Below are 23,439 nucleotides of genomic sequence, written 5' to 3'. Positions count from 1 at the left end.
TGGCATCTCACTATTTCAGTTTACATTCTCTGATTACTAATGAGTTTGAGCATCTTTTGGATCTGTTCAAGTTTTCCCTTTTGAAAATTGTCTATTTTGTCCTTTGTTTCTCTTTCCTTTGGGTTACTGTCTTTTTGGTTTGCAGAGGTTCCTTGTGGAGGTTAGATTTGAATGGTCTGTTCCTTTTAGGCTTGGAAAATATCTTCTCTAAGCCTGTCATCTTTCTGTTAATTTTGCCTATAGTGTCTCTCATTGAATGGGTATTCTAAATTTGATGCCTTGTTTCTTTGATAATCCCTTCCTCATCAATTTTTTTTGTTCTCTCTTGGAATTTGTGTTTGGGTATTGGAACTCTTAGGCTGTTCTTTTAATTTTCTTTTCCTTCTTATTTTCCATTACTTAGTCTTTTTGTTCTGCTTCCTAAGAAATTTCCTTAGTATTATCTTCCAACCTTTCTATTGAGTTTTAAATTTCTATCCACATTTTAAGTTTCTTAGAGCTCATTCTTCCAGTATCTTAAATTTTTTTTTAATGTTTATTTAATTTTGAGAGTGAGAGCACAAGCAGGGTAGAGGCAGAGAAAAGGAGGGACAGAGGACCCAAAGGTCTCCATACTGACAGCAGAGAGCCTGATGCAGGGCTCAATCTCACAAACTGTGAGATCATGACCTGAGCCGAAGTTGGATGCTTAACCGGTTGAGCCACCCAGGTGCTCCTGCTATAGTATCTTTATATTGATTCATAGACACTATAATCCTTCTGAAGATAATAGGTTTTTTTTTTCAATTTTTTTTTTTCAACGTTTATTTATTTTTGGGACAGAGTCAGACAGAGCATGAACGGGGGAGGGGCAGAGAGAGAGGGAGACACAGAATCGGAAGCAGGCTCCAGGGCTCTGAGCCGTCAGCCCAGAGCCTGACGCGGGGCTCGAACTCACGGACCGCGAGATCGTGACCTGGCTGAAGTCGGACGCTTAACCGGCTGCGCCACCCAGGCGCCCCTGAAGATAATAGTTTTTAAGTTTCCTCCCTCCCACTCCCATTTGCTGTTTCTTTAAGTTCCTTTTTTTGTTTCTATTGTTGTCTTTTCTGTATAGAGGCTTTCCCTAGCCTTCATCTTACAGGGTTTGCCCATTCATATTTAAGAGTGAAGTGCCAAAAATGGAATTGAAAACTCTGTAGGTGTGGCATGTTGAAGGTGGCCACTTATGGGAGGAGGGGACACTTGTAGGTCCTTTCTCGTGGTCTCATCAGTTTCCTGGATCCAGAAAGAGAACTTCCAGCCTCTTGCCTGGAGGATATATATACCTGGCTGCTATGTTTTGAGAATTCATCTTAAAAAGTAGCTGGGGTTCTCACTGTTCATTGTGTTCATGTAATCCTGTTTGCTGTATGGCACCTGTACTTAGAGTCTCTTTAGTTTGGTTTCTGCAGAGCAATCCTGTCAAGAACTGTAGGGTTGGGGAAGGGATGGTTGCTGGCTCTAAACAATGGGGGAGGAAATCTGGCTGTGATGACTGTAGATTTTCAGCTAACCTTCTAGGTTTTAGTCCCATTCCTGTCTACCTTCAAAGATGCCTGTTAAGCCTCCTGCTTGTGGGCAGTGTGAATCAGCTTTTTTGCAGGTGTTTAGGCTTTAGAGTTCTCCACTTTGCTAATAAAATATCATTTGACTATTTGTTTTACAGCTTCTAACAAGGTTTTGACATCTCATCTGTGATTCTGTTTTTTTCTATCCCGTGGTTCATTCCTTTAAAAAAATGTTAATAATTTTAGCACCGATTAATCTACCAGATTTACCATTTTATTTCTTTATATAAACTTTTTTTCTATTTGAGTATAGTTGACACACAATATTATATTATTTCCTAAACTCTTTATTTTCTGATCTGTTCATTCTTTCCACAACATTTGAGGGACTGCTGTATGCTCAGTGCTATGCTTAGTATACATTTAAAATTTTTTAAATTTAAAATTAAATTTTATTTGCTTATTTATTTATTTAATGTTTATTTATTTTTGAGACAGAGAGAGAGCATTAATGGGGGAGGGTCAGAGAGAGAGGGAGACACAGAATCTGAAGCAGGCTCCGGGCTCTGAGCTATCAGCATAGAGCCCGACGTGGGGCCCCGAACTCACCGACCGTGAGATCATGACCTGAGCCAAAGTCGGATGCTTAACCGACTGAGTCACCCAGGTGCCCCTAAATTTTATTTATTATTATTTTTTTTAATGTTCATTTTTGAGAGAGACAGAGTGTGAGTGGAGGAGGGGCAGAGAGGGAGACACAGAATCCAAAGCAGGCTCCAGGCTCTGAGCTGTCAGCACAGAGCCTGACACAGGGCTCAGACTTGTGAACTGTGAGATCTTGACCTGAGCCGAAGTTGGATGCTTAACTGACTGAGCCACCTGGCACCTCTAAAATTACATTTTAATTTTTTTTTTTAACATTTATTCATTTTTGAGAGACAAAGTGTGAGTGGGGGAGGGGCAGAGAGTGCCAGTGAGACACAGAATCTGAACGAAGCAGGCTCCAGGCTCTAAGCTGTTAGCACACAGTCTGATGTGGGGCTCGAACTTACAGACTGCGAGATCATGACCTGAGCTGAAGTGGGATGCTTGACTGGCTGAGCCACCCAGGGGCCCCCAAAATTGATTTTTAAATTTTTTTTTTTTCAACGTTTATTTATTTTTGGGACAGAGAGAGACAGAGCATGAACGGGGGAGGGGCAGGGAGAGAGGGAGACACAGAATCGGAAACAGGCTCCAGGCTCCGAGCCATCAGCCCAGAGCCCGACGCGGGGCTCGAACCCACGGGCCGCTAGATCGTTACCTGGCTGAAGTCGGACGCTTAACCGACTGCGCCACCCAGGCGCCCCAAAAATTGATTTTTAAAAAGAAAATTTCTGAGGGGCGACTGGGTGGCTCGGTTGGTGGAGCCTGCAACCCAATCTTGGGGTTGTGGGATTTAGTCCCATGTTCAGTGTAGAGATTATACTTAAAAATAAAATCTTAAAAAAAATTACAATTTCTGATCTTTAGTTGTTAATATGTTTTGGGAAGAAAGGTACATCCTATATGTGCTGCTTCTTAATTTGAAATGTGAAAACCCTCATAAGTGCACATGTGATAGATATATTACAGAACAAATAAATTCAATAATGAATATGAATTGGATTAAGGCAAGTTTGTAAAGTTTTTTTTAACATGAAGGAACTCTACACCAATTTTTGGGAAAGATTTATCTAAAAAAATCCAGCTACAAATAAATAAGGGAATAGGTAGTTTTTCTTAAAGATCTAAAGTATTCGATCAGAACTTTGATGAAATAACAGAACATTGAGATGACAAAATTCTAGCCAAAAGTAAAGAAATTTCAGTGTTTTAGGTAGGCTAGGAAGCTTCACTGTAGTAAATACATGCTTTCAGCTCTAGTTTTTGAAAGTTTTCTTATTGTATAAATAGTACAGTTGCTTACTGTAGAAAATTTGGAAGATATAGAAAAATATTAATTTGCTCTTAAAGTATTTGTATTCCACTTTAAAAATATAGAAAATAAGTTGGGTTTTTGTTTCTCAGCATCCAGATTTTTCATACGTTATTGGCCAGATTTTTCCCATGTTAGTGTTGTTTTTCTCATTTCTCAGAATATTACTATCATTTCCATAACCAAGCCCTCGGTTTGGAAGTTTTAGGTTTACAATTTTTCATTGTAACAATCACAATGCAGTGAACAGTCTTACACATACTGCTAATTTTATTTCATTTGGGTGTATTCCAAAAGTAGAATTACTGAATCCTAGGGTATGGATTTCTAAAAATCCTTAGTAAATATTTTCCTTTAAATGTTTGGATATTGAGAATGTCTTTGGTGAACATTGCAAGTTGGGAATCTGTAGATACTGGAAGGTGAAGTCAGAATTCAGGGTCAAAGGTTATAGTCAACTTCTCGGTGGAAGAAAATTTGAAGCTGGGACATGAGAGAAAATAGAGATTTCTATTTAGATTAATGGGGTTAAAGCTATAAGATGGAACCAGAGATGAGCACCTATGAATTATGTCTACAGCATTGACTTTTCACAGGAGTGGCTTAGGGCTGTGTTTTCCAGGCTTTGCCCCCACTGAACACTAGAATGTTGTCACTAAAATAAAGGAACTCTTTCAATCATTTTACAGGAAAAAAAATGAGTAGAATATTTTCAATTTTATTTTTCTTCTCTAATTTTTAAAATATTTTAAAGGGGTCTGCTACCACTTGATTAGAAGTTGGTAAGAAAGGAGTAGTATTTACAAATGAACTGAAAGGTTGTTTATACTTAATTCATTTATGCTTAAATTTATAAATCCATAACCTATTTTGTAATCATATTTTGTGGTTTTGGGTGTTTTTTTTAATATTAAAAGCATGTCATGTTTTCTAATTAAATTATGCTTAGTTTATATGATTAACTGTATTAGTAATTTATGGTGTTTCACAAAGAATATTGTGAATGTTAAATATTTAGAGTTTTTAGTGTGTTGGGATTTACTGACTGGGTGGATTGACTCAGAACAGTAAATATATATCATCTTGAATATAATAAAATATAAAAAGACGTACAGTCAGTATGTTGGGTAAACATTGGTATAGGATGAAAAGAATATTGAGTGAATCAAGGTCAAGGGATCTTGTAGGACAAAGAAGTTCAAATTTGATCTGAGATATGCCAAAGACTCACTCTGGGTCCTTAAGCTTGAGGTAATACAGCGAAAAAGGTGTTGAGATTAATCCGAGAGCTGTATGAAGGATGAATTGAAGAGCAGCGGAGTCCCAAGGTTAAGGAAGGGTGGGTTAGAGTTTTTTCAGTTATGTGGATATTAGGATGACAAGGACCTGGACCAGACTGGTGGCAGTTGAGAGTGGACAGGTGTAGATAAAATCAAACACTTGGGATAGAATAATAAGGAAAATTTGATAATTAACTAAATGGACATGAAGGAAAAAGTGGAAGATTTCATTTTGGAAGAGTAGAGTGCATTCTGTTTTACCACCAGTTTTGCATCTGGTTTTTAATTTTGTTGCTTTCTTGGCTTTATTTCCTTAGAAACCATGGAAAATTAGGCACGATGGCTTTAATTGTTAAGGCTCCTGGTTCCTGAGAGAGTATTTTGAAAAATTATTGACAGTAACTTAGGTTTTTTAAATTAATTGTGTAGGTGATAATACACTAAAAATAATTGCTTAGGGTTAGCAAAATTGTTCATACTATTACTTTGTTATTCATTTTATAATCCTGTATAGATTTTGTTTCATTTCTTTGTTATCAAAGTTCCTTTCAATCCAATGTAAGCCTAAGTTTCAACTGTATTTTGCATTGTTTTCCAGTAAAGCTTTTGCTTCACTATAATGTTTTTCAGTTGCAGAGGCGTATCAGAATTTACTTGGAAATCTTTAAAGGAAAAAACTAAACACCAGAGACCTAGTATGTGCTTCAGACTTATTAATCAAATTCTTTGGAAGTACAGCTGAGGTGCCTGTTTTTCAAAAAGCTCTCCCACGTGGCAGATATAATTCCCTCTTTTCTCCATAAGGAGGGCGAACCAACCAATCTCAGTTATCAGTAGGGATGTAGAAATATTTAAGATTTTTTATTTTAATATAGACTTTTTTTTAGAGTAGTTTTAGGTTCATAACAAAATTGAATGGAAAGTAGAGTTCCCATGTACCCCACTACCTTCCCCACCATTAACATTCGCATTAGAGTGGTACATTTGTTGTAATGAAACTAACACTGATACATCATTATCCAAAGTCCATAGTTTACATTAAGTTTGCATTCATTCTTTGTGTTGTACATTCTTTGGAGTTATGACAAATATATCGTTGCTGGTATCCACATAATCCAGTAAAGTATCATACATAATAGTTTCACTGCCCTAAAAATCCTTTCTGCTCTGCTGTTCGTTCCTTCCACCCTGCAAACCTTTGGCAACCACTTATCTTTTAACTGTTTCCATAGTTTTGTCTGTTGTAGAATGTCATTTAATTGGAATCATACCCATGTGTTTTTTCAAAATTCTCAATGTGGCAGATATATCTCTGTACCCCACAAAAAGGAGGAGAGGAAGATATTATATTAAATAATCTCATTTATGTATAGTGGCATACAAATTTTTCTTTTATGTTTTTTTAATGTTTATTTATTTTTGAGAGAGGGAGGGAGGGACAGAGCGGGGGAGGGGCAGAGGAAGAGGGAGACACAAAATCTGAAGCAGACTTCAGACTCTGAGCTGTTGGCAGAGTCCGACCTAGTGCTCTAACCCACGAACTGCAAGATCCCGACCTGAGCTGAAGTCTGATGCTTAACCAACTGAGCCACCCAGGCGCCCCATATGGGTTTTTTTTTTGTTTGTTTCTTTAATTGAAGTTGTAGTTAATACAATGTTACATTACATTCAAATATACAACATAGTCATTCCACAACTCTATACCTATGCAATACTCACCACAAGTGTAGCTACTATATGTCACCTTACGACAGTGTTACAGTACTGTTAACTATATTCCCTAGTGACTTCTTTCCCTTCCTTCCATCCCTGTGACTTATTCCATAACTGGAATTCTGTATCTCCCACTCCCCTTCATCTCTTTTACCCATCCTCTCACTCCTCCATCCCCTCTGGGAAACCACCAGTTTGTATTTATGGGTTGGTTTTGCTTTTTGTTTTGTTTTTTAGATTCTACATATAAGTGAAATCATAGGGTATTTGTCTTGGAGTTATTTCACTTAGCATAATCTCTAGGTCTATCCATCTTGTTGCAAGTGGCAAGAGCTCTCTCTCTCTCTCTCTCTCTCTCTCTCTTTTTTTTTTTTTTTTGGTTGGCTGAGTAACATTCCACTGTGTATATATACACCACATCTTTATCCATTGGTTTATTGTCTATCAGTGGACACTTAGCTTCCTTTCATACCTTGGCTGTTGTAAACAATGTTGCAGTGAACGTAGGGTTGCACATATCTTTTGGAACGAGTGTTTTCGTTTTCTTTGGGTAAATACCCAGTTGTGGAATTACTGGATCATTTGGTGATTCTGTTTATGATATTTTGAGGAACCTCCATGCTCTTTTCTACAGTGGTTACACCAGTTTGCATTTTCACCTTTTTCTCCACATCCTTTCCAACACTTGTTATTTCTTGTCTATTTCTGACATATGTTGGATAATAACTCACTGTGGTTTTGATCTGTGGTGTAGAAATGTTTTTGAAGTTTTTTTTAAATGTTTGTTATTTTTGAGAGAGAGAGAGAGAGAGAGAGAGAGAGAGAGAGAGACAATACAAGCAGGGGAGGGGCAGAGAGAGAGGGAGACATAGAATCCAAAGCAGGCTCCAGGCTCTGAACTGTTAGCACAGAGCCTGATGTGAGACTCGAATCCACAGACCACAAGATCATGACCTGAGCCAAAGTCAGATGCTCAACTGACTGAGCCACCCAGGCACCCCAAAAGGGTGTGAAAATTTTAAAGAAAATATTAATATAGAGTTTAAAAGGGTGATACACCATGACCAAGTGTGTGTATTCCAAGAAGCAATCATTCAATATTAAGAAATCTATTAATATCTCACCATACTTAATAGGTCAAGATAGATAAACTTGACCATTTTAATAACTGCCAAAAAAGTCATAAAAATTCAACACACATTTCAAGTTTTAGAAACAAGTAAAATAGATATGAATGGGTGGTAGGTACTTAGATGTCATTTTTTAAGGTATCTCAAAACCATACTGCAACACAGCTGGAGCTAATAGATTGCTGGTAGGAATGCATGATGGTATAGCCACTTTGGAAAACAGTTTGACAATCTTCTGAAGTTAAACATACTCTTATCATATGACCCAGCAGTGTCATTCCTAGTTTTTTACCCAAGAAAAATGAGAATATTTGTTCACACAAAAACCATATGTGAATATTTATAGTAGCTTATTCATAATTACCAAAAACTGAGAACAACCCACATGTCTGTCAGTTGGCAAATAGATCAAATGTGGAATACAGTGGAATACAATTCAGCAATAAAAGGAATGAATTATTGATAGTTGCAACAAAATTGATGAATCTCAAATTAGTTAATACTGACTGAAAGAAGCCACATTCAAAAGGCTACATACTGGGTGGTTCCAATCATTTTACATTCTGGAAAATGCAAAACTATAAGGATAGAAAATAAATCATTGAGTGCCTTGGGTTGAGAAGGGAGTGGATTTACTAGAAAGAGACCTGACAGAACTTCTTGTAGTGAAGGAAATGTTTTCTTCTCTTTGTGGTTACTTAAATGTTAAGTTTTACTGAATGTAAATTATAAATTATACCTCAATAAACCTGGCTTTTTAAAAAATGTTTATTTTGAGAGGGATAGAGGGGTAGAGAGCATGCATGCATGTGTGAGAGCCATCCAGGAGCAGAGAGGGAGGGAGGGAGAGAATCCCAAACAGGCTCTGTGCTCTTAGTGCAGATCCAGTGCAGGGCTAGATCCCATGAACCGTGAGATCATGACCTGAGCTGAAACCAAGAATCAGATGCTGAACCAGCTGAGCCATCCTGGTATCTTGTAAATACATATTTAATTCTTCACCAAGAAGACAGTATTGTAAAGATGTTGAGTTTCTTTAACTTACAGTTAGAATGTTATCTAAATATCCAATGACTTTTTTTAAAGAAAGAAAAGATTGGACTAAGAGTTATTACTTTTTTGGCCTGGGAACTTTTTACGTTCTTATTGAGGATTCCAAAGAACTTTTGTTGATGTTATTGTTTTATATCTGTTAATATTTATTATATTAGAAATCAAAACAAATTTTATGTAAAGTGTTTTTTAATGTTTACTTATTTATTTTGAGAGAGAGAGAGAGGAAGGGGCAGAGAGAGAGAAGAAGAGAATCCCAAGCAGGCTCTGCGCAATCAGCTCATAGCTCCATATGGGGCCTGACCTCATGAACTGTGAGATCATGACCCAAGTTGAAACCAAGAGTTGGATGCTTAACTGACTAAGCCAATCAGGTGCCCCGAATGAAATATTTGGAACACAGAAATACACAGTACACATTCTATTAAGCATCAGAGTAACGATGTCATCACGTCATAAAGCTTCTGAAAAACTTATGAGTGAAAGTGAAAAATAGCATAGATAGTATCTTAGTAATATTATGAAAATAGTTCTCATGAAAAGCATTTTTTCACATATGATATTGTCAAATACGGAAAAGTTTGAACCAGTTTTGAGTTTAATGATGGTGGTGGGCAACTTCCTCATACATGCTGGTGTACATTTGGTTCAGCATTTAAAATTTTTTTTTTCAACATTTATTTATTTTTGGGACAGAGAGAGACAGAGCATGAACAGGGGAGGGGCAGAGAGAGAGGGAGACACAGAATCGGAAACAGGCTCCAGACTCTGAGCCATCAGCCCAGAGCCTGACGCGGGGCTCGAACTCCTGGACCACGAGATCGTAACCTGGCTGAAGTCGGACGCTTAACCGACTGCGCCACCCAGGCGCCCCTGGTTCAGCATTTTAGAGAGTACTTTGACTCTCAGAATTTTAAATGCACGTGCTTTAGACCTTTAGGTTACACTGTTTAGAATTCATTAATGGATATAACTGAATGTGTGCAAATACATGAAGGAGAATATTGGTTAAAGCATTATTTGGGATAAGAAATTGGAGACAAACCTAATTGTCATTAATGTTTAGTGTCTAGTTATTGTATAAAAATTACTTTATTAAAAATAATTTATAGGCATTGAAATGGAAAGTTGTCCAGAGTTGAAGCAGAAGTGCAGAACTGAGTGTATAATTTCCCCATCCATGTACAATAAAAACCAGAAGGATATGTGTATAACCAGTTTTTGAAAGGATATGCAGAGAACCTGATGGTGGTTACCTTTAAGAGGAAGTACATTTCCATTTTTCTGTTTATGCCCTTTCGTAGTGTTCATTTTTTTAAAAATGTGAGCTATTTGTTTAAAATTTATTTATTTTGAGAGAGCGTGAGAGAGCACGTGTGCGTGCACAAGTTGGGGAGGGGCAGAGAGAGAGAGAGAGAGAGAGAGAGAGAGAATCCCAAGCAGGCTCTGTGCTGGCATTGCAGGCGCCTGCTTGTGTACTGCCAGCACATAGCCTGAAGCGAGGCTTAAACTTACAAACTGTGAGATCATGACCTGAGCTGAAATCAAGAGTCGGACACCCAACCAATTGAGCTGCCCCAAGCCTTTTTATAATTTGAAAGGCACAAGTGCATTGTAAGGATGATAGAAGTTATTAGTTTGAGTGTTGAAATCATTTGTGAGTTCTCAGATGCCACCATTTAACAGAAAAAGAAAGAAAAAAACAGAGAGGTGCTGGCATTTCTCATGTCTGTTTACTTTTGCAGAGCAGTTGCTCTAATCAAATAGGACTTCTTGATATTCTTCATCAGTTGTGCTTTCTAAGATCTGTGCCTTTTTCTTTGTACTCTTCTGTTTTGTGCGTCTTTCTCTTTTAACTTCAACTGCTGAAATCCTATCTATCCTTTACAGCCTAACTGAAACACCATCTTCTCTATGAAGCTATCCCTCATCACTTTAGTCAGAAGAGATCTTTTTTTGAACCTTTGGAACTATTTATAGCCATTTCTTCATTACACAAATATCAGGTGTGAGCTATATATGGGCCAGACAGCGGGAGTATGCTTTCATCTTTTTTCTCTTCACCTTATAAGGTAATATCCCCATTGTGCACATAAGGAAACCGAGGCTCACAGAAGTTTAGTATTTTTTCTATGTCGCCATACTAAGAAGTAAATTTGAAAAGAGAGCTTCAAGGCCAGCCCTCTTCTCTGGACTTGCTTCTTAAGTCACTTTAATAAACAGAAGTAAGTGAATAGTAGTTTTGTATGAATATTCCTTCCCTGTTAGATTTTTTTATATTAAAAAAATGCAATAATTTGAAAATTTCAAGAAGCGTATAAAAATCTCCTTTTTACCCTTCATCCACATTCCACATTTTATCTTTTATTCCATTTGTTTTATCATTTATTCTTTCTTTCTGTATATGTGCATGTGTGTGTATTCCTGACATTGCTCTTCCTAAATTATGTGCCCTTCCAGCTCCATGTTGAGTGTAGGCTTCCAGTTATTGAAGTCTAATTGGCTTTTGGTATTGTTAAACTTTATCCAGGTCTTGCCCTGTTACTATAGACTTTCTCCTTTCTCTGACCTAAAACTTTGATTCTTACAATGCTATATTGTGATATTTCAGAGCCAAAATGCTGTTTGCTTCAGGAATCCAGCTTTTTTCTCTAGATCATTTGTCAGCACCATTAAATGATTCCTTCAGGATTATTTGCAAATTCTCATCTGCATTGCCCCCCACCTTTCAGTCTAGTAAAACTCAATCTAGTATATGTATCAGTTTGCTTAGACTGCCGTAAAAAATACCACAGATTGGGTAGCTTAAACAACAGAAATTCATTTTATCCCAGTTCTGGAGGCCAGAAATCCAAGATCAAGGTGCCAACAGGGTTGGTTTCTGGTGGAACTTCTCTTCCTGACTTGCAAATGACCACCTTCTTGCTGTGTCCTCACGTGGCCTTATTTGTGGGCACATAGGGGGTTAGAATGGGGGAAGAGATTTCTGGTGTGTTTCTTCCTCTTTTTTTTTTTTTTTTAAGTTTATTTATTTTGAGAGAGAGTGTGAGCAGGGAAGGGGCAGAGAGCGAGGGAGAGAGAGAGAGAATCCCAAGCAGGCACTGCACTAGGGCCTAAGTCAGCACAGGGAACCCAGTGTGGGACTCAAACCCACGAACCGTGAGATAATGACCTGACCTGAAATGACCTGAAATCAAGAGTTGGATGCGTAACCCACTGAGGCACCCAGTGCCTCTTTTCCTCTTCTTATAAGGACACTTCTCACCCTCTCTTCCTCTTTTTATAAGGACACTAGTCCTACTGGATTAGGGTTCCACACTTATGACATCTTAATTGACCTTAATTATCTTCTTAAAGGTCCTATTTCCAAATATAGTCATATCGGAAGTTAGGGCTTCAATATATATAGTTGGTGAGGGTGGAGGAGTACAGTTCAGTCCATAACAGTAGAGCATCAGGTTTACAATCGGGAACGTAGGTTCATATCCTTGCTGTATCTTATATTATGTAACCCTGGCCAAGTCACCTCTTTTAGCCTCCTGAGTCCTTAACTGTAAAGGATGAGAATAATGATTTCTTGCCTCATGTGTTTGTTAAGAGATTCAGGTAAAATAGATGATGCAACACAGCACATTATAAATCAAATGATTCTGAATTCAGGTGTGCAATAAGATCATCTTAAAAGGAACTCTTCTGTGAATTCCAGTCTGACTGCACAAGGAGCTCTACAGACCCACTCCCTAGTAAAAGTGGGAAAAACTTTAAAAACAGCTGTTTAAAGCTTCTGGAAATGGCCCTAGGCTTCCATTTGGAGGGAAGGTTTTCTTCTTGGGAGGAGCAGGACATCAGGATTTCTCTTCCCACCCCCAGGTGCCTGATGCTGATGCTAAGTTTTGGTATATGTGGTGGAGAGGTAGTTCTGGTGCCACCCACCCTCCTACCTACCTGGACAAAATACTCAGCGCCTGTAGGGGTTATCACTCAGAGAAGCGTGCTATTGTCTGTACTCCCAACTTGAGAGCCCTAGTTCAGAGATTTGGTTGGGTGGTTAGGGAGAAAAGCGGGTCATAAAATAGCTCCTCATCTCTTCTTCAAGGAATTAATTTACAAGGGAGCACTGATAAGAAGAATAGCTGACTTCTCAGCAGAAACAATGGAGGAGAGAGGCAGTGTAATAATACATTTTAAGTACTCAAAGACAAATACAGTCAACCAAAAATCCTATATATCCAGCAAAGCTATCTTTTTAAAATGAAAGCGAAATGAAGATTTTCCCCGATAAACAGGAACTGAGAGAGCTTATTACTTACAGACCACCTTGCAAGAATGCTAAAGGAAACTTTTTATCCTGAAAGCAAGTAATCTCAAGAGAGTAATTTGAATCCATATGAAGAGTACCAGTAAAGGTAATTATGTAGTTTTAAAAGAGAATATAAGGACATATTTTTTCTCCTTTTTTCTTAAAACTGATTCTTGGGCTTATAAGGTGTGGAAATGTAGTATATTTGTAGCGTATCTGTCAATAGCACAGAGGAAGTGAGTGGAGGCAAAGCTATGTCAAGCTAAGGAAATGAATATAGGTGATTAATTATTACAGTGCATTATTAGGTTTGTAACATTAAATATATCTATAACAATAATACCATCAAATGGAGGAAAAGGCAGTAGAACTATATAGCATAGCATTTCTATATCTTACTGGAATTAAGTGAGTAATAAATCTGAAGCTAGTATAAGTCTGAAGTTAAAATGTTATATGGTAAGCCCTTGAGCAGCCACTAGGGGGAAAAACTAAAAATACAGTGAAAAAGTCATTAAAGAAATTTTAGTGCTTCATTAGAAAATTTTCACCTAATGCAAAAGAAAGCAGTCAAAGTAATAAAGGAACAAAAAAGACATGAGACACATAGAAAATGAAAAAGCACTTGTAAATAAACTGTAAGTAATAACATTAAACATGAATTGATTAAATTGTGTAATAAAAAAGGCAGAGATTTTCAGAGTATCCCAACTATATGTTCTCTACAACAGATGTACTTTAAGTTTAAAGATACAAATACATTTAAAGTATAAGGATGGAAAAGATGTATTATGCAAACAGCAATAACAAGAACACTGGAGTGGCTATTATAATATCTGAAAAAATAGACTAAAGCAAAACATGTTACCAGAGGTAACTAGTAACTAGGTTACTAGAGGTAACTAGGCATCTGAAGTGAACGTGGGACATTTTCAAGGATAGATCATATACTAGGCCACAAAACAAATCTTAATACATTTAAAAGGATTGAAATAAAAAAGGTGGTCCTCTGACCACAGTGGAAAGAAATTAGAAATCACTAACAGAAATTTGAGGAACTCACAAATATGTGGAAATTAACACTCATAAATAACCAGTAAGTCAAAGTAGAAATGAAAAGAGAAATCAGAAAATACTTTGAGAAAAATGAAAATGAAGTTACTACCTAAGAAAACAGTGCTTACAGGGAAACTTCTAGGGATAAATGCTTATATTAAGAAAGAAGAAAGATCTCAAATCAGTAACCTTCCATCTTCAGTCACTGGAAAAAAGAGCAGCCCAAAACAAGCAGAAGGAGAGAAATAATAAAGATGAGAGTAGAAATTAATGAACTAGAAAATAGAAAAACGGTAGAGAAGATTAAGGTAACCAAAAACTGGTTTCTTGAAAAGATTGACAAAATTGGCAAACCTTTAGCCAGACTGACCTAGAGAAAAAGGACTTAAATTAGTAGAATCAGAAATTACTGGGATTGCAAAAATGGAAAGGATTATAAAGGAATACTATGGACAACTGTATACCAATAAATTACATAGCTTAGATAAAATGGACAAATTTTTAGAAAGACAATTGCTGAAACATTTATATGGACACACTGAATAGTAGACCTATAGCAAGCGATGAGATTGAATTAATCATAAAGGTACCCACAAAGAAAAGCCCAGGCCCAAATGGTTTTACCACTGGATTCTACCAAACATTTAAAGAACAATTCTAACTCTTCCTAAAAATTGAGAAGGGTAATACTTCCCAACTTCTTTTATGAAGCTGGTATTACCCTGATACCATAGACATTATGAGATAACTATAGACCACTATCTCTTATGAAGATAAACACAAAAATCCTCCAAATACTACCAAACCTAATTCACGAACATATAAAAAGAATTTTATGTCACAACCAAGTGGCATTTATCCCAGAAATGCAAGGTTGGTGTAAAGTTCACAAACCAATTAATGTAATGTATCAGTAAACAAAACAAAAAACAAAAGTCACATTGTCATCACCAAATACATAGAGTTTTTGACAAAATCCAACACTCTTTAATTGATAAAAACATTAAAAAAAAAAAAACGAATAGAAGGGAACTTTCTCAACATGAATAAAGACACCTATGAAAAATTCAAAGATAACGTCATACTTAATGTTGAAAAACTGAATGCTTTTCCCCTAAGATCAGGAATAAGACAAGAGTGTCTGCTTTCTCCATTTATATTTAACATTGTGTTAGAGTATCTAACTATGGTACTTATGAAAAAAAAAATACACAAAGTCATCAAGATTGGAAAGAAAGAAAGAAAACTGTCCCTGGCGGGTGACATGCTCTGGTATGTAAAAAAAATCTTAAGGAATCCGCTAAAAAAATATTAGCGCTGATGCACAAGTTCAGCAAAGTTGCAGAATACGAAGTCAGTATACAAAAAAATCAATTGTATTTCTATAGACTTATCATGAACAGTCTAAAAGTGAAATTAAGAAAAAAATTCATTTGTAATAGCATCAAAAAAATTAAAACAGGAATAAATTTAACAAAAGAAGTGTAGAACACTGAAAACTACAAAATATTGTTGAAAGATTCTAAAGAAGCTCTAAGTAAATAGAAAAACATCCTGTCTGTGGTTTGGAAGATTTAACATCAAGATGGCAATACTCCCCACATTGACCTGCAGATTCAGTGTAGTCCATATCAAAATCCCAGCTCAGTTCTTTGTAGAAATTGACAAATTGCTCACTCCTAAAATTCACACGGAATTGCAAGGTGTCTAGAAGAGCCAAAACAATCTTGAAAAAGAATAAAATAGGAGGACTTATACTTCCTGATTTCAAAACTTAACAAAAATGGTACTCAAGATTATGTGGAATCAGCATAAGGGTATACATACAGATCAATGGAATAGAGTTGAATAAAACCATATAGATATGGTCAATTTGATTTTCAACAAGGGTGTCAAGACGATTCAATGGAGGAAGAAAAATCTTTTCAACAAATGGTGCCTGCCTGGAACAAATGGGTAGCCAGTTATGAAAGAATGCATTTGGACCCTTACCATATATAATAAATCACTCAAAATGAATGACCGACCTAAATGTAAAAGCTAAAATTTAAAACTCCTAATAGGAAATTTAGGACTTATAATCCCTAAGTATGACACTAAAAGCATAAGCAACAACAACAAAAAAAAACCAGATTGATTTGGACTTCATCAAAATTAAAAACTTTTGTGTTTCAAAGGACACCATTAAGAAAGTGAAAGGACAACCTATGAATTAGAGAAAATATTTAAAAAATATAAATCTCATAAGGATTTCTATCTAGAATATGTAAAAAATTCTTACAACTCAGTGATAAAAAGACGACTTAACAATGGGTGAAGAATCTGAATAGACTTTTTTTTTTTTATGGAGGATATACAGTTGGGAAATAAATTTATGTGAAATGACAGCAGATACCAAAAATTGTAATAGTAATTGTCAGCGAGGATGTGGAGAAATTGTCAACCCTTATGCCCTGCTGGTGGAAATGTAAAATAGCACAGCACTTTGGAAAAATATTTTGGCAGTTCCTGAAACGATTAAACAGAGTTACTGTGTGACCCAGTAGTTCCATTCCTAGGTATATACCCAAGAAAAAACATATGTCTACAAAAAACTTGTCCACAAATGTTTATGGAAGCATTATTCCTAATAGCCAAAAAGTGGAAAGAAAGAACCCAAATGTGTATCAGCTGATGAGTAGATACAAAATATAATGGGGTATATCCATATAATGGGATATTATTCAGCCATAAAAAGCAATAAAGTACTGCTATATGTTACAACATAGATAAACTTTAAAAATATGCTAAATGAAAGAAGCCAGGCACAAAAGATCACACATGTGATTCTGTTCATATGAAATGTCCTGAATAGGAGTGATAGGCAGATGGTATGCAGTTTCTTTTTGAGGTGATAAAAATGTAAAAAAAAAAAAAAAAAAAGTGTGGTGATGGTTTCACATGGCTGTGAAAATACCAAAAGCTATTGACTTGTACACTTTAATAAAGCTGTTAAAAAAAGTAACCCATTTCTGGTGTCCCTACAGAGTGAGGGTGGGCATGTATATATTTAAAAGGCTGAGCTATTAGAATAACAGAGCTCCTTACCATAAGCTAAGCTCATTTGTTCCCTTCCTCTCTCATTTTTGTAGAAATCATGACCACCCCAGGAAAAGAGAACTTTCGCCTGAAAAGTTACAAAAATAAGTCCCTGAATCCTGATGAGATGCGCAGGAGGAGGGAGGAAGAGGGACTGCAGTTACGCAAGCAGAAAAGAGAAGAGCAGGTAAATCCTTTTACCCTTTTAAATTTATTTTAAAGAACTTAATGTTAACATATTAAGCCTGAAACCACTTCTGTTTTAGTTTTGACAGTGTTGGATGTGTAAGTGTGTGTGTGTGTGTGTGTGTGTGTATCCCCTGTATCATAAAATCAACATGTTTTGGGAGTCCGGGAGAGGAGGTGATGAAAAGTAGAATACAAGAATAAAGAGATCTCTCAGGTTCTCATATTCCCAATACAACCATTGTTTAATATTTTGGCCTATTTGTTTTTAGTGTGTTTTATTTTTCTAAAGTTGGAGCTTCCTTAAGATTTTATGTGCATATTAATGAATTCTCAAGTGACCAATAAAACACTGCTTTTCATTACAATCTTTGATTTGAAAAGTTGTAAACATAGAAGATTAAAGAATAGATAGTGAACCTTATAAAATCATCCTATGGATTCAGTAATTGTCAGTAGCAGGCCATACTTGGTTCATGTCTGTCTATCTTTATGTTTCTTTATTATGTAGTATTTTAAAGTGAAATCTCAAGGAATATGTCTTTTTACCCCTAAATTCTGCAGGCTTCATTAGGACATTGATTTTTTATCTTCTTTTTTTTTTTTAATTTTGGTCATTTTTAACTTGAGAACATCTGAACATCTGCAGGAGAATTTGGGACTCTCTCTCATTTTACCTTCCTCTAAAAATGCTTAGAATGAACAGTCCATCCCCATCCCTTTTGGCAAAGAGATTTAAAGACATTTAGGTGACTTTTTTTTTTAAGTTTATTTATTTTGAGAGAGACCAAAACAGCGTGAATGGGGAAGGGGCAGAGAGAGGGAGACAGAGAATCCTAAGCAGGCTCTGCACTGTCAGTGGAGCCTGATGTGGGGCTTGAACTCATGAAACCATGAGATCATGATCTGAGGTGAAACCAAGAGTCAGAAGCTTAATTGACTGAGCCACCCAGGCGCCCCTAGGTTACTTTTTTTTCTTTTTTTTTTTTTTTTGCTAAGGAGAGATTTTTGAGCTTAGAAGGACCATTTGACCCCCACACTACAAAAGCTCCATAAAAGGCGAATAAATGACTCGGTCCTTTCATACCTGAGAAATACGGTAATCTGTCATAAATATTTTGCAGTTAACAGTGAGCTGTTTTCAACATACACTGTTTTTTTGAGTAATGCTGCATGGAAAATCCAAGTAGTTAAAGTTTAAGAGTACATTACTTCAGTGTTGTTTTTTTTTTTTGTTAGGGCTGTAGATGTTTGAATCAAACAGTGTCATTGTTACTGTTATTTTTGGGCAAAGAGAGTTTGTAATATTATAATAAAGTTTATATTAAGTGTAGTAAATTAAGTTATGAGTTACCACTTAGTCATAAAAGGATGAGTTTCTCTGGGTTTCTTATTACCTCTTTATTCATCTCTGTGTCTTGAGGTGGAACCTTTTCTTTGAATAAACTTTTATATTAGCTTCTATTTTGGTAGTAAATTTCAGAAATCATAATAGCATTGTTACATATTTATATTCCTATATATGAATACATAAATATATGTACATGAGCCCAAGTATAGGTCTGAATGTAGCCACCAGCTTATGCATCATATTTGGCATAAAGCCATTTGAAGGTGTAGTAATGATACGCTGCCATTAACAGTGTTCATATTATTCTCTTCTTGGTGATGGGTGATTTCATGTAATTAGACTTCATTGTAAAGTCTATGCAAATAAATTTTTTGTATTCACTTACCTGCCTGAAGGCAAATGCTCTCTGTCCTTAATATATCAAGTGGCAAGTATGGTCCCATATATTGGGCTAAAAATATTTGTAATTGAAATTCTATTGGCTTCATTGTATGAGATCTGAAATTTTGCTATGGCTTTAATAAGTTTCTGTGATAAGTTTTTGGAATACTGCTGTATTGAAAATCCTCATTTCTTAATTTCTTTTTTTTTTTTTTTTTAATTTTTTTTTCAACGTTTATTTATTTTTGGGACAGAGAGAGACAGAGCATGAACGGGGGAGGGGCAGAGAGAGAGGGAGACACAGAATCGGAAACAGGCTCCAGGCTCTGAGCCATCAGCCCAGAGCCCGACGCGGGGCTCGAACTCACCGACCGCGAGATCGTGACCTGGCTGAAGTCAGACGCTTAACCGACTGCGCCACCCAGGCGCCCCAATTTCTTATGTGCCATGTAATGTAGAAACAACTGGTAAAAACTAATCAGGCTTCTTAATACCATAACAGTACTTGTTTCATGCCTGATTTGTAAAATGGTAAATATCAGTAAGATACAGACTCATTTAGGTACTGTTTATCTTTCCACAGTTGCTTTGTCATCTATTGGGAAACCTCACAGGTCTAGGCCAGCTGATGAGCTAGATGTGAGAGTAGCACAGGAGTTGATGTTGCCGAGTGCACAAAAGATAACTTGCTGCATCTTTGTAGGGTTATCCTTTTAGCAGACTAACACTTAATTTTTGTTGTATCTGGACAGCACTTTAAAAATGACCCCTGTATACTTGGCACTTACAGACCAAACTAAAATTATTTTTGGCACAATATTTTGCTAGTTGGTATCATTCTGATTGAGCCAGTACTTATAAATTTGAATTAAACAGACTCTTGTTAACTCTGAGTGAATAGGTAACCTAGTGCTCCTCAAATAGAGATTGCCTGATGTTTCTAGTTATAAGAAATATCTTGTGAAGTGAGCAAGTTGATAAGCTTCTGGACAGGCAACTTCCATTAATTAACTTGGTTGACAAGTGCAGGCAACATGTAGTCTGTAGATAAGGCATACAGATCATGATTGTTTTGGCAGTTTTTTCTTTTTTTAAACCTATTTTTCTCTGAGTAATACATGTTGCTGAAAAAGGTAAATAGTACTACAGTACTTGAAACCAAACCACCAGTGTTCTTGGTCTCATTCCCAAGCAAGCCACTTCAATCCTCTTAACTATTTATTTATCAATTTAAAGTATTATCTATTGATGTTCTGTTATGGTAGGTAAAGATTTAAGCTCTTACACGACTTTTCCCTTGTGTCTATTCTCCTAACACAGTTATACTATCCTATGTAAGTATCACTTATTGCTGAGCTGAGTAGTATACCGTGGTTACATTTCCTTTCTTTGTATTTGTTTTTCCTGGCATTAATTGTCTGATTTTTTTTTTTTTTTTTTTTTTTTTTTTTTTTTTTTACCTGCTTGGCTTTTTTTCTGATTCCTGGCTGCTTTTCCTTCTCTTTTACAGCTCTTTTAAGTTATTTTTATCTGATTTTCTACTTGCTTAAACTTCTCAGATAATTTATCACTTTCATATTTTTTCCTTTGGAGACCTCTTCCCTACATTTTCTGACCTCTAGCACCAGTCAGAATTGTTTGTACTGTGTTCTTGCTGTATCGCTGTAGTCTTAGAACTTCCCTTAACTGGAAATTTCTCCTGTCTTATCTTGTCATCATCCTTGTGATGTAAGCGCTTTGGTGTTTTTATTTCAAATCCTACTTGTTTATCAGCAGTTGTGGTTTTCATGACCCATAGTAAAGATCGTAACAGTATCCTGCCATTCCATATAAAAAACACTGCTTGTGGATATAAATTTTGCAATGCCAATAGATGTAATTTTAGTGATTGGGCTTGATTTAGAAGTCCTGCAAATGCTTTAGTAGTTGTGAAACAAAATGAAATCGTAACGAAGAAATCCTTAAAAATAAACAAGAAGATTCAGCTGGGTCTAGCTCTGTGTCATGCTTGTGGCTAAACCACACACAGAGGAAATACTTTAATACACTTTGAAATATGACAGAATGGTTAATTATTTCTGTTGGGTTGTATCTAAAGGACAAAAAGGAGTATAAAGAAATCATCAACTGCTTTCGTAATCATACAGGATTGATCTTGAAACTATGCATATTTGTGTATGGATACAGTACATAATTATGTTAATATTAGGAACCAAGATCTTTTAGCTTCCGAAAGAATAGAAATATAAAATCAAAGAGGTTGTATAAATTTGCATTGGCAATATCATTAGGGATTCATTATGTGATTTCTTTTTAAAACACATGCACACAAACCAGCTTTGTCCTAGAAAGGCTTAGAAGTAGTGAAATACCTTGTATCAGGGAGCACCTCTAGCACCCTGAGATTGTGGTCATTAGAGAATTTTTCTCTTAAAGGAACAAGGTTTCTTGGAAAAAACACCTGATTCTTGATTAAAGGTAGGGAATATTCAAGGCAAATGTGTAATATTTTTTCATAACATAGAGCAAGGAAGTTTAAGACCATTGAAAATTGTGTTGAAAAGAATTAGGAGATAGCTTGAACAGGTTCCCATTAGCCAAAAGTGGGATATTTTGAGTATTAGGGCACTTTGAGGACTTCTGCTTTCAGCCAAAGTGGAATAGCAGGGCCCAGATTTACCCTCCTACCTGAAGCAAACCCAAGAATAACCAGACAAAATACATGAAACACTAATTCAAGACACCAGACATTAGCCAGTGAAGGACAGTGATCTCTAGAGATGGGAAACAAATGAGTTGAGCCCTATCATTGCTTCAGCTTACTGCCCAACAGAGTTTCCAGGTTGCAACACAGGGAGAGGGAACTAAGGGCCAAAGCCTTCCTGAATTGAGGAGACAGAGCTGAGAGTCTGGAGAGACAAAGACATCCATTCATAGGAGGGAATACCAAAAGGGAGACTTGTGTCTATAGAGAGAAGCCTGGAGATCTTCAAAGTGTTTTTTTGAATATTCAGCAGAGTACTGATCAGCATATGTGCTTGAGGAGACTACTAAGGCAAGAGAAACTTATCATCCAAAAAGATTAGAGGGAACCGTGCCTGGCCCTTACACAGTGCTGACACTTGTTCCTGTTCCTATAGCCAGACTGGAGAAACTCATTTACGGGGCCATTAGGTATTCAGGAGAGTCTTGCCTCAGTAGTGGAGATTAATTGGCCATAAATTTACTACTGCCCCAGACCTACCTAACAAATCATAAAAGCAAGATCTGAGAGGATCAAACTGCAGGTTTTGGTTTTCCTGAATTAGTAGTCATATAGGAAAAAGAAATAACTGGATTTTCTCTGTCTTCATTTTCAAAATGAATTGGTTTCTTAGCATCCTCCAGAGGGAGCAGGAAAGTCTGTATTTTAATATTATTAGGAACTCATAGTGTTTAACATAAAATAGATGTATTTCAGTTTATTTTTTCTGTGTTTTTAATAAAGCAACTTTATGGCTGTATAGTTGACATACAATGGAGTGTACACTTTGTTAAATTTTGAGATATGTATATGTGAAATCATCACTGTAATTAATATAGTGAACATATTTATTGCTATCCAACTTTCCTGGTATACCTTTGTAGTACCTTTTCCCCACCCTTCACCTATCTCCAAGCAACTTCTGATCTGTTTTGGTCACCACTGATTATTTTGCATAAATGGACTGAAAAAATATGTATTCTATTTTGTCTGGCTTTTTTCAGTCAGCTTAATCATTTTGAGATTCATTTATGTTGTTGTATCAGTAGTTCATTCCATTTCATTGTTGAATAGCATTCTGTTGTACAGATAAAGCCACAATTGGTTTATCTGTTCACCTGTTAATGGCAGTTTGGATTGTTTCCAGTTTCTGGTGATTACAAATAAAACTGCTATGAACATTCGTGATCAGCTCTTTTTATGGACATGTATTTCCATTTCTCTAGATATCTAGGAGGAGAATGGCTGGGTTGTATAGTAGGTGTGTACTTAAGCTGTCAACTGTTTGCTAAAATGGGTTGTACTATTTTACCTTCACATCAGCAGCATATGAGAGTTTCATTGGCTCCACATCCTTCTGAGCATTTGGTATGGTCAGTCTTTTTCATTTTATCTATTCTAAGGTGTGTATAGTAGTATGCCATTATGGTTTTATTATGCACTTCCCTAATGACGGAAGTTGAAAGCATGTTTTCATGTGTTCATTTGCCCCTTTGTATATCTACTTTAGTGAAGTCTGTTTAGTTTTATTTTTTAAAGTCTGCTTAGTATTTTAATTGATTTGTTTTCTGGATGCAAGTCTTTTGTTGGATATGTTTTGTAAATATTTTCTCCCAGCTGATGGCTTGCCTTTTTGTTTTCAGAAGTGCTGTTTGAAGACCAAAGGTTTTGATTTTGGAATT

The 23,439-nt window shown here is 36.2% G+C and overlaps 1 protein-coding gene across 3 annotated transcripts in view; it reads left to right on the top strand.

The window, feature by feature from the left end:
- Positions 1–23,439, top strand: part of KPNA1 (karyopherin subunit alpha 1) — a 70,843-nt gene that overhangs the window by 5,215 nt on the left and 42,189 nt on the right. The window contains exons 2-4 of one of the 3 annotated variants that reach the window (XM_043594314.1): positions 10,735–10,887; positions 12,975–13,068; positions 17,150–17,283. In XM_043594314.1, coding sequence (XP_043450249.1) covers positions 13,050–13,068; positions 17,150–17,283 — 153 coding nt within the window. In that variant the 5' untranslated portion in view covers positions 10,735–10,887; positions 12,975–13,049. The remainder of the gene's footprint in view (positions 1–10,734; positions 10,888–12,974; positions 13,069–17,149; positions 17,284–23,439) is intronic. The other 2 variants (XM_043594316.1, XM_043594315.1) reach the window with 2 other exon arrangements.

Source organism: Prionailurus bengalensis, chromosome C2 (genome assembly GCF_016509475.1).
Source record: "Prionailurus bengalensis isolate Pbe53 chromosome C2, Fcat_Pben_1.1_paternal_pri, whole genome shotgun sequence".
NCBI classification, from domain to species: Eukaryota; Metazoa; Chordata; class Mammalia; order Carnivora; family Felidae; genus Prionailurus; species Prionailurus bengalensis.
The sequence above is the reverse complement of the archived record's forward strand: the minus strand, read 5'-3'. Positions and strand labels throughout refer to the sequence as shown.